Source organism: Haematobia irritans, chromosome 4 (genome assembly GCF_050003625.1).
Source record: "Haematobia irritans isolate KBUSLIRL chromosome 4, ASM5000362v1, whole genome shotgun sequence".
NCBI lineage: Eukaryota > Metazoa > Arthropoda > Insecta > Diptera > Muscidae > Haematobia > Haematobia irritans.
Window position 1 is genome coordinate 177653561 of NC_134400.1, and position 13155 is coordinate 177666715.

General features: G+C 39.3%; 2 protein-coding genes across 3 annotated transcripts; both read right to left on the reverse strand.

The window, feature by feature from the left end:
* Positions 1-973: 973 nt before the first annotated feature.
* On the reverse strand, positions 974-9666 carry LOC142235010 (uncharacterized). Of its 2 annotated transcripts, XM_075306232.1 has the most exons (4): positions 9636-9666; positions 9240-9549; positions 8833-8939; positions 974-2167 (listed from the first exon to the last, which is right to left on the reverse strand). In XM_075306232.1, the coding sequence occupies exons 1-4, from the start codon at positions 9636-9638 to the stop codon at positions 1115-1117; spliced, it is 1473 nt and encodes a 490-aa protein (XP_075162347.1). In that variant the 5' UTR covers positions 9639-9666; the 3' UTR covers positions 974-1114. The 2 variants fall into 2 exon arrangements, with proteins under 2 accessions (XP_075162347.1, XP_075162346.1); XM_075306231.1 differs by lacking the exons at positions 8833-8939; positions 9240-9549; positions 9636-9666 and adding an exon at positions 2438-2466 and having other exon boundaries at positions 974-2278.
* Positions 9667-10052: 386 nt separating this feature from the next.
* Positions 10053-12146, reverse strand: LOC142235009 (uncharacterized). The gene is made up of 2 exons (XM_075306230.1): positions 12058-12146; positions 10053-11947 (listed from the first exon to the last, which is right to left on the reverse strand). Exons 1-2 carry the CDS (start codon positions 12058-12060, stop codon positions 10262-10264), a joined length of 1689 nt encoding a protein of 562 aa, XP_075162345.1. The 5' UTR covers positions 12061-12146; the 3' UTR covers positions 10053-10261.
* Positions 12147-13155: the final 1009 nt, after the last annotated feature.

The following is a 13155-nucleotide window of genomic DNA, read 5'->3' on the forward strand; positions in this document are numbered from 1 at the left end:
TAATAATTCATTTTAAAGAAAATAAACTTTTTAAATTGTTTTAGCTGTAAAAGTCGAACTTAATGCCCGCTTTTATATTTGATGGTATCCGTCAACTCCTCGTGGACTACTTTTTAATAAAGTGAAACTAAACTTTGTTTTTTTACATTTTACTGTGTAATTTTTCACTATTTCCTCCTTATTTCTTTTTACCGTCCCAACTCTAAAAAGAGTATAGTGCCCTTTCGTTATTTTTATGAAGACCCCTGATTTCTTTTAACGAACCAAGAAAAAAATAATGCCAAAATGATAAACAAAACACATGTCCACACATACATAAAATGCTGCTCTCAAGGCGAAAACATAAGCTGTTTGTTTTTCAAATGTCTATTCTCTTGGTTCAGAATGTATATTCTCTTTATTCAAATTAAATAATATTTAGACTTAAACATATCAAATTTTTGGCCTTATCATAAAACAGTTTTCCGAAACAACATACAAGCGGTTTCACAGAAATTGTTCTCTTTTGACTCTTTTGCTGTGTTATATTGATATCTTTCGTCAACTCTCCCGGTTTCCATCTCTATTTCTCTCTATACTCTCTCTGTCGCTTTGAATAAAATATCACAACATATGTATGTTTAGTTGAAATTTGTAAATTTATATATGTTTGTATTCACACATATGATTTTTATGAAACATTCATGCCCCAAACATAATATATTCTAACATATTAACATAGATGTCCCAAACATTTAGTGTTAGTTTAGGAAAATTACATGTTCGCACTTAAATATATTGTGGTTTAAAATCGTGCCCGAAACACATTTTGTTTATATAGGAACATATGAAAAACATATTTTTCTAACAGTGCACAACTAATACCAAACTATTTAAAGTAGAGACAAAACTTTTTGGTCTGAGTAAACTTGTCTCTAACATTAGATTTCATAACCAAATTTTTGTAATATGAGGGATATTAAAAAAAAAAAAATTTTTTTTTTAAATTTTGTTTTATTAATTGAATATCCATTCACTAAGAATGGAGATCAAGTAAAATAATTTAACTAATCGTTGGTTATAGAGAAAATTTGTACCTAATACGTTTATGTCATTATCCAAACAATTTTACAGTTTAGAAACGACGGCGGGCACGGTAAACACGACGACGGGCAGTCTTGTAACGGTAGCCATCAGCAGCAGAGAAATCGTGAGCAGGAGCAGAAGCAGCAACTTCATAGGATTCTGAAGCAGCAGGAGCTGGAGCAGAGTAGGAAGGAGATGGGGCGGAATAGGCAGGAGCTGGAGCAGCATATGATGGAGCGGGAGCTGAGGCAGCTGGGGGCAAGTATTCACTGGATGGAGCGGAAGCGGCTCCTTGTACAGGGGGCAAATATTCAGTGTTTACATCACGACGATGACGACGGTAAACCACACGACGATTGGTTTTGTAACGGTAGCCATCAGCAGCAGAGAAATCGTGAGCAGGAGCTGAAGCAGCAACTTCATAGGATTCTGAAGCAGCAGGAGCTGGAGCAGAGTAGGAAGGAGCTGGGGCAGAATAGGCAGGAGCTGGGGCAGCATATGAAGGAGCGGGTGCTGAGGCAGCTGGGGGCAAGTATTCGCTGGATGGAGCAGAAGCGGCACCTTGTACAGGGGGCAAATATTCAGTGCTTACATCACGACGATGACGACGATAGACGACACGACGATTGGTCTTGTAACGATAGCCATCGGCAGCGGAGAAATCGTGGGCAGGAGCTGAAGCAGCAACTTCGTATGATTCACTGGCAGCTGGGGCGGAATAAGAAGGAGCTGGGGCAGCATAAGAAGGAGCTGGGGCAGAGGCAGCTGGAGGCAAGTATTCACTAGATGGAGCAGAGGCAGCACCTTCTACAGGGGGCAAATATTCGCTTGATGGAGCACCACGACGATGACGACGGTAGACTACACGACGGTTGGTCTTGTAGCGATAACCTTCAGCATCGGAATAGCTGTGAGCAGGAGCAGAAGCTTCAGCAGAATATGAGGCACCAGCATCTGGAGCAGCATAAGAAACAGCAGGTGCAGCAGCGGCATAAGTTTCAGCAGGTGCAGAATAGGAAACAGCAGGAGCTGAGGCAGCAGGTGCTGGAGCAGAATAAGTTTCGACAGGTGCAGAGTACGATGGAGCTGGAGCAGCATATGTCTCTACAGGAGCTGAGGCATGACCTTCATGGGGTGGCAAATATTTGCTGCTAAGATGACTAACATCAGCGGCAGCAATGGCCACCAAAGCGAATAACGCAATGAAGATTTTCTACAAAACAAAAAAAGAAAACAGGATATTAAATTGATTAATTGATTGGGATAGGTGAAATAAGTATCCAAATCATCGTCAGTGTGTATGGGTGTGGGTATATCCTTCGTATATCCTTGTGTGGCTGTTTGCCCTCGTATCCTTTAAGACATTACTAACCATTTTCTTGTGTTGACTTGTATTTTCTATCGTTGATGGGAATTAAGAAGAGAATGATGTTCTACCTAGAACAAATGCATCTTTATATACTTGGGTCTTGGTGATTGTTTGGCGAGTGGGATTAGCATAAAATTCAGTTTCCGAAACTGCAATCATAATTATTTATTTCTGTTTCATTTATAATTTAGTGTATAGTCTTCGTGTTGTCGAGTCATTTGTAGTCAGAAGGCAAGATGTGATTCGTTTTGGGCTAGCCGGTTTGAAGCTTCCCCTCACAGAATAATGATGGTGGTGGTGGTCCAGCTAGTTCGTTTATTATTTTGGCACCGGCAAGCGAGAGTTATATCATAAGAGTGTAATTGAAATTCATAGCAAAATCAATGGATAAGCCATTGCAATATCTCATAATATCACCTCATCCAATTAATATGCAATTTTACTTTTCTCACACTTTTATGTCATTAGAATTAGGTTTCCTAGAATTGTTTTCATTTGTTTTTTTTTTTATTTATGAAAGCATTTTCGTTTCTTTAGGAGATTTTTAATGCAGGTGGTGGTGAATCGACTTAGATTTTCTGGTCTATGAGACCAATGACCGGTTTGCTATGACTCAAAAAAAAATCAATTGAATTTAATGTCGAAAACCGAAAAAAAAATAATGACAGTTCGTACGAACACCATGTCATTATTCACTCAACTAATAAATTATTAATTTTGCCAAAATTCCTTTTTCCCCCTCCTTCGCTCGCCAAAGAATCAAATAAATGTTTTTGTAGGTTTTTTTTTATTGATTTTTGCCATTAATGCATTAGCATCTGCTAAATATAGAAATCTTGAAATTGATAACAGCTAGACTTCTAGTAGATATTAGATAGTAACTAATTTTCATTCTCTATAAGCTTTATCATGCAATTATGTACCAAAATGACTCAAGTAAAGAATACGATGTTCATTCATTCGTTTAATTGTTACTTTAAGATTAATTGAATAAATGCAAATGACATTTTGTTTGAATAACAATCAAATCGAATATTTAATACTGACACAGTTAAATCTAGGTGCCCTATTAAATCTCAAAATATATTCTTCGACATTCAAAATGCCCAAAGGCGAAAAAAGCTAAAAAACTGGACAAAAATTCAAAATTTTTACCAGTAGTATTACAATGGGAGTATAAGTTCAACATACAACTGTGGGCAAAGAATAGTGTGAATCGAATAATTTTTTCTTTGAACTTCATTCGAATTGAATTAGCATTACAATTTAGCGTTTACGAAATATTTTTCTGTGAAGGTTAGAGTGAGATTGAAAGAAACCTGTGCCCAGATAATCAGTCATGGACGAGAGAATGGACGGAAACACAAAACATTACACGCCATTAAAGAATAATAGGGGACAGTGTTTAAAATAGCGTTTGCTGTAACAATCCTCAGGTAACAATACTTGAGGTGGTCATAGCTGCCGAGTGTGACATTCTGACGTCTATAACATTATAGCAGACCCCAGAAGAGATACCAGAGGAAAATAACTGTTACATCGTGGAATCTAAGATGGATGCGAGGACCAGTTGGGACTGGTCGCATATTTGCCGCGAACTGTATTAGAATGCAAAAGAATGATTAACGAATATGTGGAATACGGCGGAATCCGTATCATGTGGGTGCCGAGACCACGATTGCCACAGAAATACAATTTTGACAATTTTTTCTATAGAAACAAAATTTTGACTAATTAACTTATTTTTATTGCAGAAAAATTATAATTATTTTTTTCGAAATTTTCCACAGCCCAATGAAATTTTCCTTTTCTAAGTATGTCTCAATCATCTTATGAACTAAATGTGGGTATACATTTCAATGACCGCACACATAAGTTCATTATGACCCAACACAAAAGATTCCCACAAATAGTAAGAATGAACTACAGTATGGTTAAAATGGTCATGATTTGGTGCCAATGATTTATTTCTGTACTTTTAGTTCAGTTTTTCATCTACATCCTCTCGTAATTCCTTGAGTTGTAGTTAGAAAGCACACCAGGGCAGTATTATTATTTTTTTTTAACAAAGCTTTGTGAAAATCTCAAAATGTGGAGTGTAATTTAATTCAATTTTCGCAAGATGCAGTTCATTCTTGCTATTTTATAGCTATTTATATAGTTAACTTTTTTTCTGTGTAGAAATAAAATTTTGACAAAATTTTCTACAGAAATAAAATTTCTTTCTAAAGAAATAAAATTTTGGCAAAATTTTGACAAATTGTGGGTGTATACACCCAAATAAATAGTCGCTATTAGTAGTGTTCATAAAATAATAAATAACCTTCTAAAACCAAAAAAAAAAATCTTCTAAATATAAATAAATAAACACTTTCTTTTATAATAACCCCAAACATCCCAGCAAAAACTAGGTAACCACATCTCATTACAATTGACATTACCAGGAGTAAAACTGTTATTACACGTTGCATTACATTGCGGCGAGTTATAATGACTAACTTGTAATGACAAAAATAAATACTTCTCGGTAATTTTCGAATTGTTGTTCTCAAATTTTTAGGCAGTTGTAGTTAACGAATTAATAAAATAGAATAAATGATGCTACCATTAGGTATAATTATTCACATAATCGAGCACTTACATAAAAAATCAAAAAGAATATGTAATGTAATGGTAATTCTGAAAAATTTTCCGTTAAGAAATATTTCATAATAATTGTGTTTAATGACATTGTCATATTATGTTTTAAATAAATAGGTTAGGTTAGGTTATGTGGCAGCCCGATGTATCAGGCTCACTTAGACTATTCAGTCCATTGTGATACCACAGTGGTGAACTTCTCTCTTATCACTGAGTGCTGCCCGATTCCATGTTAAGCTCAATGACAAGGGACCTTCTTTTTATAGCCGAGTCCGAACGGCGTTCCACATTCCAGTGAAACCACTTAGAGAAGCTTTGAAACCCTCAGAAATGTCACCAGCATTACTGAGGTGGGATAATCCACCGCTGAAAAACTTTTTGGCGGGCATGCTAACCATTGCACCACGGTGGCTCCCGTGGTGCAATGCTTTCTTATACCTCATTCACATTACACTTTCAAAATGCGCTTAAACTAAATTTCAAATGCCATTTGCCTTATAAAAAAGAGACTTAAAATCCACTTTTAGTAGATTCGAACCTAATGTGTATTGGCTATTGGATATATTATAACGTAATTCACGAATCCAACTCCCTTAAGCAACCTAAATTTATTTCTATTTTAAGTGTGAAATTAATTTGCGTGACTAGACTATTTATTAGATTTTTTGATTATTTATACAATATTCGTTTCTATTCAAGTAGTTCTCCTATTACAGCATCACTCGCCATATTTTGATCCATTGTAATCGGCGATAGAAATCAATATTTTCGAGATTTGGTTGGCTGAGACAATAAGTGGCTATTTTGCAAACTTTGGTGTATCTACGAATAAGTCATTACATATTAGGTGATTATATGCTTTAAATGCACTACTTATTTTATGGCCGAAAGTATGCCTGGGGAGAAGTACTTTCCTTCTAGGACATGCGTATGTAAATGTAATCCGAAGCGATGCCAATTAATAAGTGGTTATTAATTTTTAAAAAGGCTTACCTACAAGATTACCTGGTAATGAGAGTTTTTGCTGGGATTTGATCGAAAACTGCTACATAAGATATTTTATTTGGCAAAATTTTGGTGCATTAATTTTGGCTCGAATCGCAACCATGGTCGGGGCACGCCGGAATAAGAGGAAATGTATAGGCAAATGAACTGGCGGTAAGAATTAGGACGCATAAGCGTCTAAGTGAACTTAGAGAATGCAACACGGTCGACACATAAAGCGATGTGGATCAATGTAGTGGTCAGAAGGACGACGAAACTACTGTGGGGTGGCTAGACAAGAAAAAGTCTGGAGAACTACTAAAGGAGATTAAGACGAGAGTCAAGAAGGCCTTACCAATAATGAGCGGGCACCTAGAATTGAGAGCACATCTATACCGAATAGTAGCGTGTGTTGGGGATGATGAGACCTTGGGACAAAACATTTGAGACAGGGAAACTTGGATCCTCTTTTCAACCTAACCTACACTGTTAGAAAAATATGTTTTTCATATGTTCCGATATAAACAAAATGTGTTTCCGGCACAACTTTTAAACACAATATATTTAAGTGCAAACATGTAATGTTCCTAAACTAACACTAAATGTTTGGGACACATATGTTAATATGTTAGAATATATTATGTTTGGGGCGTGAATGTTTCATAAAAATAAAATGTGTGAATGTAAACATAAATTTACAAATTTCGACTAAACATATATATGTTGTGATATTTTATTCAAAGAGCGACAGAGAGAGAGAGTATAGAGAAAGAAATAGAGATGGAAACCGGGAGGGTTGACCAAAAATATCAACATAACACAGCGAGAGAATCAAAAGAGAGCAATTTCTGTGAAACCGCTTGTATGTTGTTTCGGAAAACTATTTTATGATAAGGCCAAAAATTTGATATGCTTAAGTCTAAATATTATATAATTTGAATATTAGAATGAGTATTCGGAGTAAAGAGAATAGACATTTGAAAAAAAAAAAACAGCATGTATTTTGTCTTGAGAGCAGCATGTGGTTTGTTTATCATTTTGGCATTATGGGCACAATTTTTTTCTTGGTTCGTTAAAAGAAATTTCAAAAAAATTCCAAAATTTCAAACCTTTATACCAAAAACAGTTTTTTGTTACAAATTGTTATTTTTGCAATAAAAAATAAAAAATATTTTATCCAAAAGCTCAGTAAATTTCGTTTATACCAAGCACTGTTATTTTCTGACTGTAAATCTTTAATAACCCACATTTCGTAGTTTCATTATAAAAAATTAATATAGTATAAATATAAATGTGTAAATTAAAATAAAAAATAAAAAAAGTTCGGTCGGAGCAGGGATTGAACCCACGACCCTTTGTATGCAAGGCAGACATGCTAACCACTGCTCCACGTGGCCAACAAATGTATGTTTATGTTAAATAATGTTATGTTTGCATGGGTTCGTGGGCGCTTCAAAGTATGCTATATAAATGTAACTTATAACGATAATTGTCTACTGGTGACTATAACAGCTACGTAGCCCAGTGGATAGTATGTTGGCTTACAAACTGTTTGGTCCTCGGTTCGATTCTCCGTCCAGGCGAAAGGTAAAATTTAAACAATTTATAAAATTGAATAATATCTTCAACATTATTTGTATTACAGAAAAAGGTGCCAAGAACTAAAAAAAATCGTGGAAGTGAAAATTATGTGAGGGAATGAGCACAATCTTCTTTGGGGAAAATTCTTCCAAGCATATAATATTTTTGGACTCAAAAAGCTTCCAAACATATAATATGTTCACATAAACCAAACATATCAATGTTTCGGCAGTATCCAAAAATATATGTGCTTCCTGCAAAATATGTTTGGAACATATGTTAGAGAAGCGATTTTTTTGAGGGTGTAACATAATTAGCCATAAATTGGTTTAGCAGTTTAGAAAAACTTTTTAAGCACAATAAGTTTTTCAAATATGTGGTACATTTGGACATTTCATTTTTTTTTTTTTTGATATTTTCTATGCATTGGACAGCGGAAAAGAACTATTAATTTGGAAACAGCCTATAAACATATATTTGTTTAGAAAGAGATACCTAGATAGCATGCTGCAAGTAAAATAATGGAAGTAAATGGAAGACAAAGCCATCACACGCATTCCCGGCGAAGCGCTACCTTTAGATTATCGACACTTTGATATGGTTTGGTACTAACCTTACTCTTTGAAATAACCCAGGCGCAAAAGTTTGACGAATTGAGAGCTGGAGATTTTAGTAGCTATTTTTGGTTGACACGTGGTGAATGCGATGGTTCGGAATCCTGTTGGACTACCCATGGTTTGCCGCCGAAATGTTTGTCTGCCCTGGGCTTCAAGCTGTTTGACAACATCAGAGACATAGAGTCAACAGCTGATTGATTGACTTTGATCATATGAACTATATAGAACGAACGATATAAAGAGACTAGTTCCTCTGATTGCCCAAGAATAATCTATGAATACATAAAACAATGTTTTTTTTTTATTTTCCACTTTTTTATTTGCTTCCCATTCATGGGAATCATAACAAAACAATTTTACTAATCTTTGATATTTCTAGATCGATAAATTGTAGCTTCGATTTCTTAGAAAATTATTCACAATTTAAAAACGATGACGGAGACGGTAGACGCGACGACGGGCTGTCTTGTAACGGTAACCATCGGCAGAGGAGAAATCGGTAGCAGGGGCAGAAGCAGCAACTTCATAGGTTTCAGCAGCAGGGGCAGAATAGGATGGAGCTGGAGCAGAATAGGCAGGGGCTGGAGCTGAATATGAAGGAGCTGGAGCAGAGTAAGATGGAGCTGGAGCAGAGTATGATGGAGCTGGGGCAGAGTAGGATGGAGCTGGGGCTGAGGCAGCTGGAGGCAAATATTCACTGGTTGGGGCAGAGGCGGCACCTTGGACAGGGGGCAAGTATTCAGTGTTTACGCCACGACGATGACGGTGACGGTAGACAACACGACGGTTTGTCTTGTAGCGGTAACCCTCAGCATCGGAATAGGTGTGAGCTGGGGCGGAAGCTTCGGCGGAGTAGGACTCAACTGGTGCAGAGTATGAAGGAGCTGGAGCAGAGGCAGCGGGAGCCGAGTATGAAGGAGCTGAGTAGGAAGCAGCTGCAGCTGGAGCCGAGAAGGAAGGAGCTGGGGCAGAGTATGATGGTGCAGGTGCAGAAGCAGCTGGAGCAGAGTAGGAAGGAGCTGGAGCAGAGTAGGAAGGAGCTGGGGCAGAATAGGAAGGAGCTGGGGCTGAAGCAGCTGGAGCTGGAGCCGAATAGGATGGAGCTGGAGCCGAATAGGATGGAGCTGGTGCAGCATATGAGGGAGCTGGAGCAGAGTATGAAGCAGCTGGAGCAGCAAAGGAAGGAGCTGGAGCCGAGGCATGACCCTCATGGGGTGGCAAGTATTTGTTTACTACATGGCTGACATCAGCGGATGCCACAGCAACCACAGCGAATAGAGCAATAAAGAGTTTCTGAAAAATAAGAGCGATTAATTGGTAATCCAAATGGTTTATATCCTTTTCGGGGACTACAATCCCCCTTTGAGTTGATAACTAACCATTGTTATAAGAGTCGATCTCCTGTCGGCTTTAGAATCCAAAAGAAAATGATACATTGTCCAGGGCAATTGCATCTTTTTATACCCAGCCTGTGATACAATGGAACAGGAGGATTTGCATAAATTCTTCACAAATTGCAATCATAATTATTTATGGCTACTTTGGATTTCTATAATTTGAGGCGTTCTTCGAGTTTTTATTTTGGTTTCTTTGCAAGGCTTTCGTGTAGAAGCCTCATCACATTCCTATTTCTAGCCGGTTTGGGAATGTTTTATGCCGAACTTGTTTTCTGATGTAGTACCAACCAACAAGTCAGGCAGCCAGTTAACTACCCTAAGTAGAAACTAATGGCATCACCAATTAGAATTTTTCAATTAAAAGCCAATTGGTTGGGCCACGAAATAAAAACTCATGGATTATTTTAGGTTTTTAGGGGGTTTTTGTTTTATGTGTTTATTTGCTTTCTCATAGTTTCGAGACAAGATCGATTGGCTTCCGAACATGGTTCGCTAAAACAATTGAGAAAAGAATCTTAAATCCTTAAAATAGTGCTAAGACCTTTCTCCCAGGAAAATCTGGGGGAATATATCGTGGGCTTGCTAGGGAACTCTTGGCATAGAAATCTCTAGTGGCGGCGGTAGACTACGCGACGCAAGGTCTTGTAACGGTAACCATCATCGGCCAATTCGTGAGCGGGGGCAGCTTCTTGTTGTTGCACAGGGGGCAAGTATTCGTTGGTGGGGGCGGCAACTGGGGCTGGGGCAGCAGCTTGGGCTTCTTGTACAGGGGGCAAGTATTCGTTGCTGACATCGCGACGGTTGCGACGGTAGACTACGCGACGGTGGGTCTTGTAACGGTAACCGTCATCGGCCAATTCGTGGGCGGGGGCAGCTTCTTCAGCGGCAGCAGCATATTGCTCAACGGGGGCTTCGGCAACTTGAGCTTCTTGTACGGGGGGCAAGTATTCGTTGCTGACATCACGACGGTTGCGACGGTAGACTACGCGACGGTGGGTCTTGTAACGGTAACCATCATCGGCTAATTCGTGGGCAGGGGCAGCTTCTTCAGCGACGGCGTATTCAACGGCGGGAGCAGCAGCTTCAACAGCTTGAGCTTCTTGTGCTGGGGGCAAGTATTCGTTGGAAGGCAAGTGGCTAACATCACGACGGTTGCGACGGTAGACAACACGACGGTGGGTCTTGTAACGGTAACCATCATCGGCCAATTCATGGGCTGGGGCAGCTTCTTCTACGGGAGCAGCATATTGTTCAACAGGGGCAGCAACTTCAACAGTTTGGGCTTCTTGGGCTGGAGGCAAGTATTCGTTGGAAGGTAAGTGGCTGACATCACGACGGTTGCGACGGTAGACAACACGACGGTGGGTCTTGTAACGGTAACCATCATCGGCCAATTCGTGGGCGGGGGCAGCTTCTTCTACGGGGGCAGCATATTGCTCAACAGGGGCAGCAGCCTCAACAACTTGAGCCTCTTGGGCTGGGGGCAAGTATTCGTTGGAAGGCAAGTGGCTGACATCACGACGGTTGCGACGGTAAACAACGCGACGGTGTGTCTTGTAACGGTAACCATCATCGGCCAATTCATGGGCGGGAGCAGCTTCTTGTTGTTCTTGCACAGGGGGCAAGTATTCGTTGGTGGGAGCGGGAGCGGCTTCTTCTTGGGGAGGCAAGTATTCGTTGGAAGGCAAGTGGCTGACATCACGACGATTACGGCGGTAGACAACACGACGGTGTGTCTTGTAACGGTAACCATCATCGGCCAATTCATGGGCGGGGGCAGCTTCTTCTTGAACATTCACGACAACGGGCTCTTCGACAATTTCGACAGACTGTTGCTCTTGGACTGGGGGCAAGTATTCGTTGCTGACATCACGACGATTGCGACGGTAGACAACACGACGGTGGGTCTTGTAACGGTAACCATCATCGGCCAATTCGTGGGCGGGGGCAGCTTCTTCTACGGGTGCAGCATATTGCTCAACAGGGGCAGCAGCCTCAACAACTTGAGCCTCTTGGGCTGGGGGCAAGTACTCGTTGGAAGGCAAGTGGCTGACATCACGACGGTTGCGACGGTAGACAACGCGACGATGAGTCTTGTAACGGTAACCATCATCGGCCAATTCATGGGCTGGGGCAGGTTCAGCGGCAACGGGAGCTTCTTGCACAGGGGGCAAGTATTCGTTGGTGGGAGCTGGAGCGGCTTCTTGTTGGGGAGGCAAGTATTCATTGGATGGCAAATGGCTGACATCGGCAGCTACTGCTGCAATAACAGCAAAAACTACTAAGAAGAGTTTCTGTAATAGATAGAGAGGGGGAGAGAGAAGGACAATCAATTAATCACTCTCCTTAACACCAAGTAATCCATTTTGTGAGAGCGGAAGCTGCAGGAGTTTCTCAAACCTACCATTTTTCTATGTTAAATTAAAATTATCAGTCCAAACTAAACCACTGACTTTACACACTGTATGCAGAGCTGAATATGCTTACAGTAGTAACTCTGAAGGTAGAATGTTGTAGTCACAGAACTATTTCTTACTATTTATACACAATTCAGGGTGGTTGAGAGTCATCGAGAAAGACCCAGCGAGAGTAAGAGATGGCCAGACAGACGGACGGACAAATTGATTCAATCCAGCGATCCATTCGATCGACCCCAAACTTTATAATTTGTAATTCTTATTTTTTTCTTCTTTTTCACTGGTGGCTACGAGAGTAGAGTTTCACACCATAACAAATAACGATGCCGACTCCGACACAATCGCATTGAAAGATTTGGCACTTTCAATGTGGTAACACAGATAGCCAAGACACACACACGCATACATCGTTAACAATGTTAACATAATAGCCAGGTCTTCTACGCATGCGCACATCTTCGCTGGCGTTGTGTAGTTTTTGTCTTAGCAGCTTCATTATGAGCTGTAAAAATTTCGCATAATTCATTAAAGCAGGAGAAATCAAAGAACCCTAGCTAAAAGCAGAGCACAACCACATAACGAGCACAGCAAAAGGTGTAAAGAAAGAAAATAGAAATCGTTTAAACCCCATAAGAACTGCGAATTAAAAAAATAAGAGATGCGGGAAAGAGATGGAGAGAAAGAGATATATAGATCAGAAAGGGCAAAAAATCTTCAAATTGGAAACAAAAGACTCGGTATTTTGTTTTTGTTTTGACCCATTGTAAATAAGACTGAATTCGTCAGAAAGTGGATTGTTTTGTAGGGTAGACTTTTTTATGGATTGTTTTTTGATGGGTTTGGGCTTTCCTCTGAATGATTTAGTAGATGCTATAAGTTTTATTCCATTTCATTTAGCTTGCCCAGTAAAGCCTATTTTTATTTATGGTAGTGTTAAAATTCTGTTTTTATTTTAATTTATTCATATTTAATTGATCCACAACCACCATTACTGCCACCACTCCAAATATGGTTTTGATTTTGATGTTTTGAATGAAGTGCTTGATTGAATTGATATTTGAGAGGCTGATTGGAGAAAATCTTCT

Bases quoted from the DNA above. Each gene is read 5' to 3' on its own strand.
- LOC142235010 (XM_075306232.1), bottom strand. The intron at 8,940-9,239 runs CACCATCATACT...AATATTTGCCTC, and splicing joins TCCAGCTGCTTCTGCACCTG to CAGCTGCCTCAGCCCCAGCT. The intron at 2,168-8,832 runs GCCTATTCTGCT...GCTCCTGTAGAG, and splicing joins CATATTCAGCTCCAGCCCCT to ACATATGCTGCTCCAGCTCC.